Below are 18,148 nucleotides of genomic sequence, written 5' to 3'. Positions count from 1 at the left end.
TGTTATCAATGTAAACGATGTCTCCCCAAATGTTCTTACTATCTTACCAAAAGAAAACTCAAAAATCAATCACCAACACTTAAATACAAAGCAATAAACAAATATTCTTGGAATGGACCAATATGCTGAAATTTGAAAATATTTGTGAAATATAGTTTTCATAATATGGCATTTTTCTATCGTTATATGTAACCTTCGGTATTTAGCCCCTTCTTTTTTCTAATCTGCCTAACCTCCTCATAAAAGATCAATTAAATTTTTAAAGATTTTGATCATCTCGAAAAATAACAACGAATGTATCATCTCTGTATATATATATGGAACAAGCAATACAAAATTCTGGCGCTGGTGTCTGGCCACCTACTAGACATTGGCACACTATATTCTGTTCTATTAACTTCTGTAATCAACTCTACATTGTTCTGTTAAGCACATGTCCTTTTGTACAAAAGATACAAGTAATGAGAACTGTTTTTGTACTGACATAAGCAATCAAACTATCAAGTCCAGAGCTCTTGCCGATGGTCCTATGTAAGAACATATATTCTGTTCATCTTATGTGTCACGAAAATGAGAATCGTGAAAAAAGTGAGAGCCCAGAACCTGTAGCATCAGTTCCTGGGGTTGACTGGACTTCAGCCGAAGATCGGTATGCTTGTTGACACTTTTGCATCTGCAGGTGAAATCAAATATGCCAGCATTCAGTATTTATTTCTAAACAAAGTAAGGATTTCTATTCCCCTTACACCTCTTTAAGCTAACAAACAATTGCTACCTTCCAGAAATAATTGATCATATTTCAAAGAGGTTTCAGCTTGAAAATCAGTAGAACTGTCCAAATAAAGTTTTATATTCTGGACTAATTTCAGGTCTGGGTGGTTGGAAATATATCAAAATTATATAAATTGTTTTTATAATCTTATTGAATTGAATTCAAAATAGTTAGTTATTTTATAGTTATAGTTTTAATAAATCGTGATATTTAGGAAATAGTTATAGATATTTGGTGAATTATTTTTGTTTACTTTTTATAAGTGTGGACAGGATTACTTATTGTCCAGTGGATTTGTTTTATTAAGGCTCACGGATGTAATTTATTTTATGGATCATAATAATAAAACACTACCGTTTATTTTACTTTTGTTTTACTTCTATTTTATTTATCGCCTTTTTTTTATAAAACATTGACAATGTATCAGAGCCTCATGAGCTCAAAGGGCTTGTAAAATTATACAGAGGTATTATTGTAATATTCCATAATTTTTAATATTATATTAATAGATTAATAATAATAAAGGATTAAAAGTGAATTATGCATAAAATTTATAATTGAATTAAAATAATAGGCCTAAAATATGAATCAGAGTTGTATTCAGATAACTGGTAAGTATAGAATCAGATTTTTAAACTCTTTATATCAAGGGGTTCGTTTGGTTGGGTGGTATTAGGTATGAGTATGAAATCAATCAAACACATGGTGTTTAGTTGAGTGTTGGAATGAATTTGTTTAATTTTAAATATTATTATGTTATTCATTAAATTATTTTATTTTATTAGATAAAAAACTATAAATACTTTTATTATTATTAATAACATTTATTTGTACATAGATCATCTGATAATTGGTATGGGATATTATTGATAATTGGTATGGGATATTATTGTGTGCATCTTTGTTCTAATTATCATCGAGCATGATGCGTGATTTTACGTGATAATAAATGTGTTACATGGTTAAGTTGTGTTTTTGAAAAAGATAAAAACATTATTTTGAGTCATTAGACTGTAGTTACTTGCTCGGCTTCGCCACTCATCAGTTTAATATTTCAAGTTTGGTGTAAGAGCGAGTTGATGTGCATTGCAGTTGAGAGTATTAAATTTGGAGAAGTTTGACGCATGGATTATAGATTGTTAGTTGCGCCTTTGTAATAGTTATTTTTGTGACAGATTTTTGAATTAATAAATTACGTTGTATTTTAGTTTTAAATAGAATATTAATATTCCGAGAAGTCAGCATGTTAAAATTATAAATGAAGGTAATCATGGGTCATCATGATGGAAGCATCACAAATTCGGAAAAAATTGAAGTGAAAGTCCATGACAGAGTTCGTTGTGGATGAAAAAGAATTTTTGTTCTGAATTGTGGGTGATTATATGTACTTCAGAGAAGCGCTCCAATAATGATATAGTTTTAGAGGGAAGTGCTCCAATAAGGCAATAAGTAGTTGAAGAGAAGTGCATCAAGACACGGATTTCGGTGAACAGTGCACCTAAAACTAAACCTGGCAATTCGGTACACGACACGAAAAGTTAGTGTTTGAAATTAGGTACACGAATCCTAAACGGGTCGGATATGGGTTTCACCTTCAAGTACATGAAACATAAAAGTACATGATATAAAAATAGACGACACAACATAATTGACAGGTCTACCTAAAAGGAGAGAAGTGCGCTAGTAAATACATTAGTGATTAAAAAAGTAAAAATTTTGAATTAAGGGGGAGTGTCGGAAATAATTCAAAATTATTTTAATTGTTTTAAAATCTTATTTAATTTGAATTCAACACAAGTAATATATAGAAAATAGTTATAGATTTTAGGTGAGTTATTTCAAGGTGTTTTGTTTAGCAGTAGATAGGGTTACCTATTTCCTAGCGAATTTGTTTTATGTACAACCTATATAAAGGCTTACGGATGTAATCTATTTTACGAATCATAATAATAAAACACTTCTGTTTTACTTTTAGTTTACTTTTATTTTACTTTTCAGATTCTCTTACCACCTTTTAGTTAACTGGCAGATTTCTACTGGCTCCAATTTTATTAATAATGATGACCCCTTACATGAGAAAAATCTCCATAAATAAACAGACGTAAATTTTGTTGAGCTATAGTTTGTCGTGCTCGATAAACAGACTGTCATATCCACAAATTACCACATACTTAAAATAAAATAAAAAGGCATTAGAAAGTGATGCACCTCTTCTGGACTAAACTGAAGGAGCATTGCAACCACTGGTAGTAGGGCACCAACCTCACCTAAAATCAGAACAGTTGTAATTAATAATAACTGCGTAGGCAATCACCGTATTAATTATTCTTACTTAAGAAATCTTAGACAGATAACAGGAAACAACTGAATTCGAGCATCTCCACAGACTTTAACATATTACAGGTTACCTGTTTCAAGAAGCTTTAAGATAACATTTTTAAGGTAGGTCATATCTACTCCTCCCCTCTTCTGCATTCTTTCCATATTTCGCACTTCTTCTTTCAACATAGCTTCCTGCACTCATAGCAAAGTAAGTCTGAAGAAAATACCAGAGAACATATCTACTTTAGAACATATAATAAGGATGGATTTATTTTTAAATATAGTTTGTTTAATTATGCAATTGAATTACTCATGGTTTTCTTTTTGTTACTGTAAATACATTTCTTATGCAAGAGAACTAGACAACAACCAAAAATTGTAACCGCAATTGAGATCTTACTTTGCCTTATTAAAGAAGTATATCCTAGTAAATGATGCAAAATTGCTCAAATACTATGCTAAAGTTGGCCTAAACTAAATTGCAGCAGAATAACTTTTCACCCTTTAAAGTAATGAATAGCAGACATCACAATCCATATATACCTGTTGGCTGTGCAGACGATTTTCTCGTTCAAGCTCCTCAATTTCCTCCTAAATAAAATTCATTAGTTCCTACCTCAGAGATACGACATCAATACAACATACTCTATAAATCCGTTACCTGAAGTACAAGAATGTGTCTTTGGGATTGAGCAAGCTCCTCCTCTCTCTGAGCTTGTTGTCGTGCCAGAATCTGTTAATATAAATAAATAGGACTGTAAAATTAGAGTTCCAACTTGTGGCTTCTCAGCCAGGATTTGCCAGCTGTGTATGTAGAACTGCGGCACTAAATTAAAGGCATATATAGCAACATGAAGGTTATACGGAGAATTGAATTAATACAGCTTCAGTGAACAACCAGATAGTACTACTCCTTTAGGGCAGCAAAAAGCCAATGAAATCGTAAAAGAAATTTGACAGACTATGACAAGCCAGCTTTGTAATATATCTTTTTTGCTCCATTAGTTTCAGGGACAACCAGATAGAAAACGCTACACATCCGCAAGGACAAAAGCCAGTGATCAAGTATTTAGCAAAGTCCTAATCCTATTATGTATTCGATCTAGGCTTCTAGCAGTAGTCATCAACTCAGTGACCTTTTCTCATCTACATTTTTAGAATCTCAACCTCTGAATTAAAAAATATAAAGGACAAGATATCAAGTTCAAACTCTTTCCTAGTTTGATAAATGACCTGGAGCAATAATGTAATATACAACTGAAGCTGACTGAACCTCTTAAAGAAATGACCTGGAGCAATAACGCAATATACAACTGAAGCCCTCTTAACTAGAAAAACTTATGAATTTCAGCTGACCAGCATGGCTGGCTTTCAATTGCTAAACCAAGAACCTAATGGTCCAAGTTTGGCCTACTTACCATGATAAAGCTAAAAACTGAAACCAAATATGCAGAGAAATGAATACTTTGATGCGTCTGCCTGTTTGTTATTAAGATAACCACTAGGAGAGTAGCAGATGTAACACTAAAATATCGGTTATACTATCCTAAACATAACTATTCCAAATTTCATATAACACATAGCACTTCTGCATAAGCACTACAAGATCAACTAACATCACACACGTGGGTTGTATATAGAATCTTTTCCTTGTAGATTTTCATAATTTGACTGTAAAAAGGACCAACCTAGTACTTCCATATAAGTTTATTACAGTCCGCAGAACTTTGATTTCACAAGTTCAGTTCAGTTTCTGGTTATAATTGCTAGAAAATTATACTAAGGAAAGCATAGCAGATAGTAACGTGTGTGCAGCAACCATTGCCTTATCCAAAATTTCTATGAATTATCTACAAATATTATCCATTCTCTTCAGAAAATGTGCTATTCAAGAATAAAGTAATCTCCAATTTTCTTATAGGCTGAAACCATATTATTAGTTTTCTATTTAGCTTAAGTTCTCCATATATCCCCAAATGTGCCCTTTTTATTACAAAACTAAAATAAGACTTAAAACAGCTTGCTTTTCGTGTCCCAGCTATTTGGACTTATTCATACTATGAACCAAAACACAGATCTCAAGGAAAAAAAGGCCTTCAAAAATACATAAAAAGATAAATACTGGCGTACCAGAATCTGATGTTCTGCAGCTGAGGTGCTAAAGCTTGCTGAATCCTGTTTCTGTGGAACTGTAATATCACAAAGTTGAACAGAATTAGTAAAGTGCCAGAGGACAGTTCCTGCAACCCTTTTAAGTATCACAAAAGACAATGAACGTTCAATTACAATACTATGAAAATGTCAGGGGGGAATAAAGAGAGCTCATACCTGTGTTCTGGTTATCAAAGCTATTGACCTAGAAATTTTACCCAATAGTCAGGTCATTTCCATCTTCATAAGAAAGCCAGTGTCTATGGAACACCATAGGTACATATGCACCCATGGGAATCCCGCATGGACATACACACACACACACACACACACACACACACACACACACACACATATATATGTGTGTGTGTGTGTGTGTGTATATATTAACTCGCATGTAAATGAGAGAATGGGAGAAATATACCAATGTTTTAGAAGATAGCGACTGATGAAGGTTCTTGTTATCATTCAAAAGTCTAGAAATTTCTGTGTCTTTCTCTTCAATCAATTTATCAGCGAGATCACGAAATGAGTCATGTTCTTCCTACAAGGAAAACATCCTGTTATCAAACAGAAAAGTATATTGACAGTCCTTATCAAAGTTAACCTTCATACTTTCAATTTTTTAAAGTTCAGCTTAAGGTTCTCCAGTTCTTTCTGAGGATTTTCACTGGATGCCAGCTGGTTTTGAGCCTTCAATGCTTCATATCTCACTGTAGAATAACATCAAATAACCAGCATTCAGTTTAAACACTATGTAACCATATTGGGATAGTTGAGAAGGACAAATATGAATAAAACATATTTGTTAGTACATCTCCAAGCTTCCTCTAGATTTTGCTGGTTCTTTTCCCACTTGGCCTTCTCTGATGCGTGGCTAGAAAGGAGAGAATTCAGCTTTGTTTCCATGTTCTTGATCTGCTGCTCTGCTTTGTATAGGGCTGAATCTCTGGAAAATAATGGAAGTTAACCTAATTAGAAGATTATTAAACCAATCCAAGTAATATGAGCCCAAAATGGCAGCAAGTACATGCATAACAAAAGACGTATAAACACAGAACATTATATCATGCATCCGAAGCCTTCAAATTTTATTACAAGTAACAAAAATGAGGCAAGAATAATGTAAGAAAGCAAATCGCATTACCAAAGAATTATTATATCTCACTTTCAGCCCGTCTATTGACATTTCTACCAATAATATTACCTTGAAGAAAGTTCCTTATCATGATCATCCAGAGCATTCTTTAGATCATTAAGTGCCTTATCCCTCTCAGCAGATACCGCTAAGATTTCTTTCTCCGCTTCCTATAGGAGAACAAAATAGCAAGCATATAATTATTACAAAACCAACAAAAAAGCAAGCTATTTCAAAATTTTAAAGATAAATGCTTCAAAAAGTTACTTTTAATGCTTCTTCCTGATCTTTGAGTAGTTCATTATTTTTTGCAGCAGCCAGCTCGGCATCCTTTTTTTGAAGAAGTGCATGTGCACGCACCTTGTAAGATGCAAATTCACCATCCAACCGCGTGATCTGCAAGTTAAAATTCAAGAGCATATACAAATAAGAAACAGACTAAAAAGGTATATTTTATCACGTTAAAAAATAAAGTGTAACTAGCTGATCTAATTAGCACGTAGAAGTGTTTACGCCCAAATGGAAATTGTTGCGGATAAAGGGCCAAATCTCAGCGGTTAAACTATCAATTACAGAAATATTCTCAGCAAGTGGAAAGACATTTTTTCAGGCAGAGTTTGAGAGGTTTGTTGGAGAATATTAAGAAAGTCAACCTAAGATCCTGACAGTTCAGTTTGTTTGTGCACAACAGTTTAAACTGAAAGGGGCTATACAGCGGCTAAAATGATATACAGTTACCTTACCTATATAGATAATATTAATAATGTAACTTGATCGAAGCATTAAAAGGTCTGTGAAGGGTAGAGTAACCTAGAGTACATGAATGTCTCAAATCTAGACTAGTTCATAATGCTGCATATATACTTTTGTTCATATCTTCTTGAACACCTTTTCCTCTCTAAATAATTAGAAACACTAACAGTAACAGGCATTGCAGTTATTTTTCCTCTCTAAATAATCTAGACAGCAATTGTTGAGAGAATTGGTGATGATAAAAAACATCGAGCATGGAAGTAATAAACACAAGTTGAAGCCAGTAATCGCGACAAAATGAAATGCAACTTTTGTATAGGAATTTTGTCTAGTGGGCTTAACCGGATTAAAAACATTGGATATGGGGATGCAAAAAATGCAAAAATAAAATAAAATGAATCCTGAATTTGTTTGAAAGGATATGGAGAGTAAAGAAGCAGGAGTCATTGAATATGACATGACAGCTGTCATTGATTCTGATTTCTGAAGAATCAGTGCAAGTTTCAAACAATATAATTAGAACTATAGCTACGAGTGCAGCTTGTTGAAAGCAAAAGGGTAAAGGACAGCTGAGATGAGCTAATAGCTCCTAAGTCCTAAGTAGTAAGTATTAAGGGCATGGCATACCTAAACCAGCACAAACCCTTACTTGAAACAATTTATAAGATAGACCTCAAAAGTCCTAAGTATTAGGAGTAGAGAATTTAAATCCTGTTCAGACTACTGCTCTACTTCCTAATCTATAAATTTAGAAAGAGGTTAGTTTTCTAAAATGAAAAATCAGAAGGTACTACAAAATTGGCTACCAGCCTACAACAAAATGAACATAACTATCTTATTTGAAGTCAAAATTGGCAAGCATAACATTTAAAATACTAGAATACCTCCTCTTTTGCAGTCAGTAACTCAGCGTCTCTCGTGTTTAGCAATCGAGTCTTGGCAGACAACTCCGATTCTAGCAGACCTGTCCAAAAAAAAGAAGGTTACACCTCAATTTCCACCAAAAATAGTACAAAAGATCCAGTACAATTATAGTACTTTTCATTTTAGCTGCTTCAATTTCTGCACGAATGCAGTTACTCTCTGCAGTCTCCAGCTTCCAATTGAGTGACTTTGAGGCGGCCTGCCAACTCTCTTTTTCTTTCTCCTAAATATATGAAATTAATGAATTAAAACATTAGAATTGTATAATATAACATCCTTTGATTATAAGCATGTCACCATTTAAAGCTTTATCAGATAAGAAATTTGGTTGAAAATGGTATTTTATTATTACAATTTACACCCTCTATCCAAGTTATGTAAACGGGTATAACTTTCAAAAATATTATAAGGTTGTGCGTATTATTATTTTTGTACTTCAGTTTCAAAATTCTGTATACGTACTTCGCATAAGTTGGAAAATAGGATGAACTTCTAGAAGCAATTTGTGCTGCATCACATATAACAGAGCACAGTAAAATTGGGATAAACAAGGAGATAAGTGTATCCTACCAGATAATCATCAGCTCTATAGGCTGTAAAATAATAGAGCAGGTACATAACTAATCTGAAAGAAAGTTCTTGCTTTCAAGAAAGACGAAACTGGACCTGAGTAAGACTATTTGAAAAAAGAGTTAATAGACCAGAGGGCGTCCTCAGGGGCTTGTCCTAAGGTCAGGTCATTTTCCAATACAATACTATACAGGTAAATCTGTAAATACAAAGCCCACCCCTTCATTCACGTATATCCCCACACTTTTATACAAGCTTTCCTTTTAACCACCGGCACCAGAGGCCAATCTCATGAACAGAATTAAAATTAAGTGCATAATATTAACTCTTAAGTTTCAAGTCCAGATGCCAATCCAATAAGTAAGACAGGGTTAGAAAGAGGAAATGCATAGTTGAATTGATATGATGTTAGTAATCTCAAAATTCGAATGCTTAAGTATGAGCTGAAGTAGACGAACAGACAGTTTTGGAATGGGTCAACCTCTAATCTTCACAGTTAGTATAAATTAGCAGAAGAAACGGACACATGTCACAAGATGAAGAGGCAATATACTCCGACTCCTTTCATGTGCAACTTATAACCCAGAAACAGCAATTATGTCAACAAAAAATCCATTTATCATTATTAGACGAATTTCATATAATGACATCTAGAGCTATAATAAAATAAAATTATGTTAACTAGTACTTAAATACTTCACAACATACATGCTCTTGATTAAGTTGCGCAAGTTCTCCCTTCACAGTGTCAATAGCAGCTCTAAGTCGCGCTACTTCACCGCTTGAAGCTGCATCCATATCTGCAATTTTTGACTCCCTCTCTGCAACCATTTTCTGGATGATGTAAAAGTGTTTTCAATAAGATAACGTTGATTAACTCAAAATTCAGAAGCACTTGCCATCTTACATTGATACACTACAAACCCAACATGAAATAAGTAAAGAATGTAATTTATAGTGGGACAATAAGGTTGTGGGTCTGGCGTTCATGTTACCACTTCTTTTGACTTATTTCTGAAGTAAGAAACAAAATGAAACTGATAAGGTGATGACAGCTTGTACCTGCAAAGAAGAGATAGTTTCGGTTGCTTTGCTTCTTTCTGATATCATATCAGCAACTTGAGCTTCATAACTTTCTACAAGCTGAAAGGGGAAAATGTGAGAAAATTTATATAGAATTAAGTCCAAGTGGATTGCTGGTTTAAAACATTTGAACTCTTTTGGACTGACCATTTACCTTTCGGTGTTTAGAAGAGAGTTCAGTCATCGAAGCTTTTCTTTTCTCTTCGGCTGCTTGTAGTAGCTCTTGCATATTTTCCAAAAGCTGAGAATGATTCAGGTTATAAATTTGCTATAACCAACGATGTGCTTTTAACGTATGAATGTCTTTTAATATTAGTTATGCCAAAATCAGGTCCCCATGCTATGAACAGTTGTAAGAATATAACAAATTATATTTATCTATATTCTAAAGTTTATTCAAAAGTTATGATTTATATGTTATGTTCATATCTCACTTCTTTTGAAATAATGTCTGTACCCTAGAATTTTCAATTTTTCATCATAGCTATTTATCATGTCTATTAGAAATAGACATACTTAACTGTTAATATTTTACTTAATATGCTCTATGTGTTACTAAATTGTGTGATATATAATATACTAATACTCGAAATGATGTAAGCTAAATAACTACTGTTAATATCTGAAGTAATAGAAGGAAGTAATGAAGTATTAAGACTATATCTTTCGATTTAACACAGGCTTTCAGTTAAAAGCTAGCATAAATATTTAGTCTTTTTTAATTTTAGCTACGGATAGATTATGAATAGGTTATATAAATCAAAATAAAAAGTACAATTACAATAACATAAGTATTAAATAAAAAAGGGACAAAGAAACTGAAAAGCCGATTGTGATATCAAAATATTTTCTAGACAAAAGTTTTTCTAGACAAATATAGAATAAATTATGCAACATAGATATAATTTATCTATGTCATCTTCTTTAGTTAACTTAGTATCAATAGAAGACAATTAGTAATAGTTTATTTAGGTATGCTTGATTCCTTGTATTTCATGAAGGTTCTTGGGCCTCTTGGCCAAAAAATAGCAGCGTTGAAGCATTGATAAGTGATAAGTCCATGAAATACTTTAGTGCTTTGACTTATTTTATTACATAACGATTATTACCTTCTGCTTCTTAGGTCTTTGAATCTTATACATTCAATTTGAGTGCATATATACAAATATATTTAATAATATGTAATTTATTAATATGGTTTATTACCAATATTATTCATTACTTACCACACATTCTATTCCTCCATTTGAAAAATTAATATATATAATTTACAAAAAATGCAGAATTAAAAATACTCCAAGTAAATTTTTTTAATTTTATTTATCTTTTACCTTTTCATTCTAATTAAATATAATATAATAATACCAAGTATATATATTAAATATAATATAATATTACCAAGTATATATATATATATTTATATAACAAAAGTATTTATTAAACGAAATATAGTATAACAGTCGACCAATTTAGGATGAAGGTGGCCCTATGCATTTTCCAGTGACCATTTTTTTAATGACCACCTGATGCTTAGTTGGCATATATGTAAATCCCTGATACATGAAAGTGTTCTTAGTTCTTACCCACGGGAGATGCTCTTAAATCAGAATACCACAGTTTTCCTTAGTAAAACTAATCAAAATAGTGCAACATATATCCAGCAATTCAAATTTATGTGAAACTTCTAGCAATAGGTCCTCCATTCAAATTATTTTACTTTTTTGTTGAAATTTACCGAAGAGTAAACAACGTAAAAGTCTTGCTTTTCTGTTGATGTTTTCCCCCAAGAGTATATGCCATAAAAATATGATTTTAAATAGGTCATCCTGCTTTAAAAAGTACCAAGTGATATGCAATTACCTGTTCTTTTTCTAAGACTGAATTTTGTAGCGCTCCAATAGCATCTTCTTTGGGTTGGAGAGAACGGCGCAACTCTTCTAGGTTATCTCGAAGCCTGTATATCAAGTTTTTAGATGCATGTTGGAATAAACCACTATGAGAGATATGTCAGCTAGAAACAGCTTAATAGCTATTACTAACTCCTTTCACAATGCTAATAATAAAGAATATCAGTAGTTAGGAATTTTAAATGATATTTCCAAAAATATGATGCATGCAATGATAAACAAGAGGCACCGACATGGATCAGAATAATAGACTTCCAATAAAAGCCTACAGACAGAAGGTAGAGATAGCACCAGAGTTATGTTTAATTCAGCTATATTAATTAGGTCTCAATATAGGTTACGCATATATAATTATAATGTATCTAATCAAGCTTTGTTCAACACTTGATATTATGATATGTTTGACTAGATATTGGGCTTATGTGAATATTAAACAATTCTAAGAGTGTCTAGACATTGTACTTATTGTTTGCGCTTCTCAATTGTTGCCTCTCAATATCCATAGCTTTCAGTGTTTCATTAGTTTGTTGGCGTGTTCGCTCCAGTTCCTCCTGCAAAGTAGACTGTTGCAACAATGCCCTCTCACACTTTTCATTGACATCACGAAACTGAGCTTCAATATCTTCTTTTTCCTGAAAGGGGAAACTCGTAAAGACAATTCAATTTAATACAGGGAAAAAAATATACTGTACTTAAAAAATATAAGCACGCAAAGAACAAGAAAGAAAATAAAAAAATAAAGATGAGGTCATGTCCCAGGTGTCAAAACATGTGCATTAGCAGCTAAGGAGTATCGTATTTAAAATTACTCCTTAATCAGAATACAAAGCTGATACAGAAAGGGAAGGATGGGAAACTCAATTCGAAATAGGGAACCGAGTATTAATCAGAATACAACCTTATAGGAAGGAAGTTGTGGATTCTAATAAAATCCATAAAATTGACTAAAAAGTTGTTAATACCTCCTCGGTAAAGGTCAATACAGATTTTACATATACACCCAGAAATGCCTCGGCTAAAAGCCTAAAACTCAAACCCTCGTCTTCTTGTTACCAAAAAAAGAGGGGTTGACTTGGCTATAATACAACAGATAGTTGTATAGGCGTCACTTATTTGCCAAGGCTCTAAAATTTGGAAAGGAATCACAATTACCTAGGATTTCATAGTCTACGCAACGCCTTTTGGTTCTTGGGGTTCAGGCAATGCCTAGCTGATGCTTAGGCACAAATGGCAAATTACAAATTTTTATTTCTGGATTCACATGTAATATTCTACCCTCAAAATTTTAATATATTGTGTTCTTTGGATCCTATGGTCCCTGAGCCCTGTTTGATATAATTGCATACAATACTAATATGAGTGTGTGTGTGTGTGTGAGTGTGTGAGGAAAAAGACGATAAAATGAATATTTTATTGAGTGCCTAATTCGTCCAAGGGGCTTACTAAATCTTCCTCCTCTAAAGTACAAACTAATCTCATGGGTCTCGGCTAAATAAGCATAAATGAATAACTAAAGCTCACACTCAGCTTCCTCAAGTGAAGGATTAGAAGGTGACCAGACATTTCATACAGCATAAGGGAAGCAAAAATCCGGTAGTTTTCAAATTCTGTTTTGCCCTCTGGAGTAAATTTGTCCATGCCAGAGAAGGTAAAATCAGACCACAGGCCTTCTAGCTCTATATGGATCCTGTTGTTTCACCTGATAAGTAATTTCTAAAGTAAAACTTACATAGTAATTAATTATTTGATTGTTTGTACAGTATGTAAAGGTAACTTAAAAGTGACTTATTATTTTTTTGCTAATTATTTAAGTAACTAATTAGTTGAATCCTGAAAAGTACAAAATGTGTAATTATTTTGATTTTTGTAATTTGATTGCATTAAAATGAATACTATCCCTTTCGAAGATAACTTCTAGTATTTTATTGTTTTTTTAATATTGTACATTATAAGTTATAGATCAGTGATAATTTTATCCATATTTCTAGTGGACTTATAAGTTATAAGCCGGAAACTATTATATTTTAAGTATAACCGAAAGTACTTTTAAGTGAACAATTTTTTTAAAAAAAAAATTACCTAAACAAACCCATTAGTGTTTATTGTCTTATGATAGTTATGTATGAGACTTAATGCTTTAAAAAGTTTTAAGGATGTCAAATACAAATGTTACATGAGAACATTAAAGGTTTTCTTCCATTAATTTGTAATTTAGTTCTTTGTATTTTGCTTTTACCCTCCGGTTAAAATTTGTTAAGGACCCTAATTCAAGTAAGAACTTAAATTTGAAGTGCTATATGTGAAGAGTATTCATTTAATGCTGAGAAGAGTAAAGAAGTATGAAATGTTAGATAAAAGACATACGACAATAATAAAAAGTATGAAATTTTTGAAAATAAGAAACCTTTTACATAGAAATAAAAACATATTTTTTTCATATAGAGTGATATGAAGTCAGTAATCATCGAAACAAAGTGAAACTAGTGGCACAAAAATCGAGAATTTGGCAAAGTAGAAGTTAGATGTGAGTTTCCAAACCTAATATTTTTTAATTTTTCTTATTTTTTGAGTCCATTTTCCCTTTTTTCTTCTTCATTAAGTCCCTATTCCCTTTTTAAAATTTTTCTTATTTATTGAGTCTAGCATGCTCTTTAACTAACTTTCCATTTCTACCTGTTGCTAAAATACTCTACAATCAACTACAGCCAACATACTTCCTCCAACAACTTATGGCTTATAAATATAGTCTTGTTAGTGTTGCTCTTATTATACATGAATCCAATATTGTATAAAAATTCGGATATCGTTAAAGATGTAAGATCCATTTGGCAGCTTATCACAAAAACTGAAGGGTTTGGCAGAGCTGATCATCTAACATGGTATAACAGCTGAAGCAGAGCTCTTATGTCCGAGCTCAACTACACCCAATATTCCCAAAAATTTAGTTTGGACAATATATGATTAAATTCCCAAAACATAGGCTCCTAGAGATCCTATATTAAGGCCAAAGAAACGTTTCAAGCAAGGGGATTGTTACAGGTATAATAATATCCCTTCAGTGGTTTCTCATAACACTTTAAGGGTTTTTATTTTTTTTGAACAGCACTAACATGATGGAGGCATTCAATTTGACACTTCGTAATTTTTTCTGTGATATTAGACTGAAGATCTAACTGTGGTACAAACAATCTGGCTTGCGCTTTGAGTTTATGGTTCAAAGGTGAAGTTGCATGAAAGGAAAAACGAACAGTGTATACATTGAGATATACAAGACCATATTGCATATATACAACTTATAACACATCTTATAAGAAAACCTAGAGACTATTTTACCTTCTGAACCTCTTGAATACGCTGTTTAGCACGTTTGTGAAGCCTACTGAATTTGGAATCAAGGTCAGAATACTTAACATCTCGCTCTTTTAGTTGTTCATCCATCTTCAGTTGAGCTAGACAAATAAAACAGAATACAATTTCACTTCAAAAGAATATAATGTAGTCTCGTGAACAAATAGGAATTAAGCTTGCAAATGTAATATAAATAGAGGAATGTAAAACCTTCAGCGAGTTTAGCAGAAAGCTCTTGCGACTTTGCATCTGCTTCTGAATAAACAGCTCGAAGATGCTTCAAAGCCTCCTCAGCAGCACCTCGTGTTTGTCTTTCTTCCATAAGTTCTTTATTAAGAGTATCTATCTTTAAATTTAGTGTCTTTGCATCCTCATCCTGACGAATTTCTCTCTCTAATGGGTAATGACCATCAAAATTCAACTGGACTCTATTTAACTCATGAAATTGAGATTTCATGTAATCGATCTGGAAAGAAAGTTCTAAAACCATTTCTAGAAGTTGATCTTGCGTATGAATATCATGTGGTTTAGTATCTTGAAATCCATTCTCCTTGGACAGATCTGCATCATGCTTTTGATTCGCGACAATTGGGTTTATATCCGTTTTTGTAGCATCTTCTACAAGATATTTGTTCTCTGTGAGTAGACCAGCATCATTCTCACAACTAGAAGCAGTATGATTTTCCTCAGCATTTATAACATCTTCCGCATGACTTTCATTCTTCATGGGAAGATGTTCAACGTTTTCATAATTTATGTCAACAGTATCAGCATCTAAGGAATCTTTTACCGGCATTTCCAGCACCTTACTATCTTCAACTTCGCCAGATGACATTTTTGCAGCCTCTAAATTAAAGAGATGCCTCCCTGTTATCTTCCCCAAGTTTTTTCAACAACTAATACCATATCAACTCGCTAGTAGGACCAATAGCATTATAATTTGTTAGTTCGTTGTTAGAGAAGGGAAAAAGTTCATAAAGTAGACATAATTATAATTGACAACCTACTATTTTTGTGAACACTACGAGTTAACTAGCACAAACTTCACTTGACAAGTTCAGAACTTCAAATGCACCTTGGGAAGTTTAAAAAGAAATGCAAAAAAGCCCATAAATGAAGAGCGATTCCTCATCATCCATGACATAGTATATTCAAAATTTAGGTTTAGACCAGTGAATGGGTATGGGGAGCCCGTTTGAAATGACAATGTGTATGAAATAATAATTTGGCTTAGTTTGTATGCGAGAATTCAGCAAGATCAATACACTTTTTCATCATCCAATACACTAGTAATTATCTCAATAGAGTTGTAAGCCCCTGCCGATTGCTATTAGCACCGATTGTTTCGGTAAAGTTGAAGTACACACACATCGGAACACAATAACACTGTAATTTGTTTTAGTTCAAGTTTACAAAACAAGGGAGCATAGGGCTGATGACAGAAGCATCATGAATTCTATAATAACAATAATGATGGATTATTTATGAAGTGAATAAAAACTCAAAGAGTAAAGTGCATATTGAGAAACTTCACTACATTGCAACAAAAATTGAAAGCAAAACAATTGAGATCTCTGAGAATAAAGAAGCGGACCTTTCAATTGGCGAATTAGAAAAAGATAACAGTGTGATGAGAATTGAGTAGATTGCTTGATTCACGAGGACTTGCTCAAAGCTGCAGATCTATCTAGCGAGGGTTGAGTACAATAATTTTATTTGTTTTATTGAGAGAGATCGCGAGCGGGAGCTGTGGTCTCGGTCTCTCTCTCTCTCGTTTTTTAACCGGAGCAAAGAGGTTAATGCCCAAAGTACTGTGTCAGTGATACTAATTGTTAAGTGTCGTGTGTCGTTTATTATATCATATGTCGTTTATTATATCATATAATAGGCCTTTTTACTTATTTCAGCCTGTTTTGGCTTAAAACCTGACTTTAAGCCATCTCTGATTTCAAGTTGAAAAATGTCAATTTGTATAATAAATCAGAAGTCAGCTTAAAGTCAAAAGTTAGTTTGAGGTATGTTTTTCAGAGACTAATTTTTTTAAACTTTTTTTGGTAAAATTTACTCCTAAGCCATAGATTACTCATAAATCACTTTTATTTTTATTATTATATTTTTAATGGGTTAATTATCAAGTTGGTCAATGAAGTGGGCTTAATGTATCAAGTTGGTCACTGAACTCAAAACGGTATCAAGATGGTCACTAAAGTCAACATAAATATCAAACAAGTAATTTGAAATACGAGTTCAAGCAATAAAAATATTATTTATAAAGTTTTACACATTATTTTTAAATGCTACCACTACCAACTATAATGTTATGACTTCTAGTATTTAAAATAATATATTTAGATTTTATCAAATTTATTTATTATTTATATTTTATTATATAGTTATTTTATTTGTTTTAATTAAAAATAAATAATAAATAAACTTGATAAAATCTAAATATATTATCATAAATATTAGAAGTCATAACCTTTTACATGGTTTTGATAACATCCAAAGATAATGTGTAAAATTTTATAAATAATATTTTTACTGCTTGAATTCATATGTTAGGATACTTGTTTAATATTTAGGGCCACTTCAATGATCATCTTGATACCGTTTTGAGTTGAGTGACCAACTTGATACATTATGTCCACTTAAGTGACCAACTAGATAATTAACCCTATTTTTAATAACTCATAAGTCATTAATAAGTTAAAATTATTCAAACAGACATTTTAAGCTCTCAGCTTATCAGATAAGTCACGTTAAGTCATAAGTCACGTTAACTCGGCTTTTACCAGTAATTCTGTGGCTTTTGTTCATCTTTACTCCTTGTCATTATACGTATTTTACTATTTTGAGATTTTTATAAAGTGTAGTTTTATAATTTTTTTTAATAAAAAATTAAATATCAAAAATTTATATAGAAAAAAAAGTTAGAAATATTTTGGAGTTATACTTTAAGAAGTCTTAAAAAACGTGTCAAAAATAATATATAAAATTGAATGAGACACATGAAATATCTCTTTTGCAAATTACTGTATAATAATAATAATAGTAATAATAATAATAATAAATTCATGGATAATCGGTTTCTTGAGAGGCTCCGCATTATAAATGAGATTTTATTTCTTATCAATATAATTAAGGATTAAAATTACAACAAATCGCACTATGTTGTACGAT

At 32.2% G+C, this 18,148-nt stretch overlaps 1 protein-coding gene across 1 annotated transcript; it reads right to left on the bottom strand.

Annotated features, from left to right (window-relative positions):
* Positions 1–285: 285 nt before the first annotated feature.
* On the bottom strand, positions 286–16,813 carry LOC108214647 (protein GRIP). Its single transcript, XM_017386771.2, has 22 exons — positions 16,563–16,813; positions 15,179–15,883; positions 14,954–15,069; positions 12,083–12,252; positions 11,574–11,667; positions 9,868–9,954; positions 9,693–9,773; positions 9,339–9,464; positions 8,175–8,283; positions 8,021–8,100; positions 6,651–6,779; positions 6,453–6,553; positions 6,061–6,194; positions 5,861–5,958; positions 5,670–5,789; positions 5,423–5,450; positions 5,225–5,283; positions 3,756–3,827; positions 3,638–3,685; positions 3,181–3,286; positions 2,981–3,039; positions 286–673 (listed from the first exon to the last, which is right to left on the bottom strand). Exons 2-22 carry the CDS (start codon positions 15,801–15,803, stop codon positions 563–565), a joined length of 2,553 nt encoding a protein of 850 aa, XP_017242260.1. The 5' UTR covers positions 15,804–15,883; positions 16,563–16,813; the 3' UTR covers positions 286–562.
* Positions 16,814–18,148: the final 1,335 nt, after the last annotated feature.

Source organism: Daucus carota, chromosome 3 (genome assembly GCF_001625215.2).
Source record: "Daucus carota subsp. sativus chromosome 3, DH1 v3.0, whole genome shotgun sequence".
NCBI classification, from domain to species: domain Eukaryota; kingdom Viridiplantae; phylum Streptophyta; class Magnoliopsida; order Apiales; family Apiaceae; genus Daucus; species Daucus carota.
Note: the sequence above shows the minus strand (reverse complement) of the source record. Positions and strands in the feature narration are given on the sequence as shown.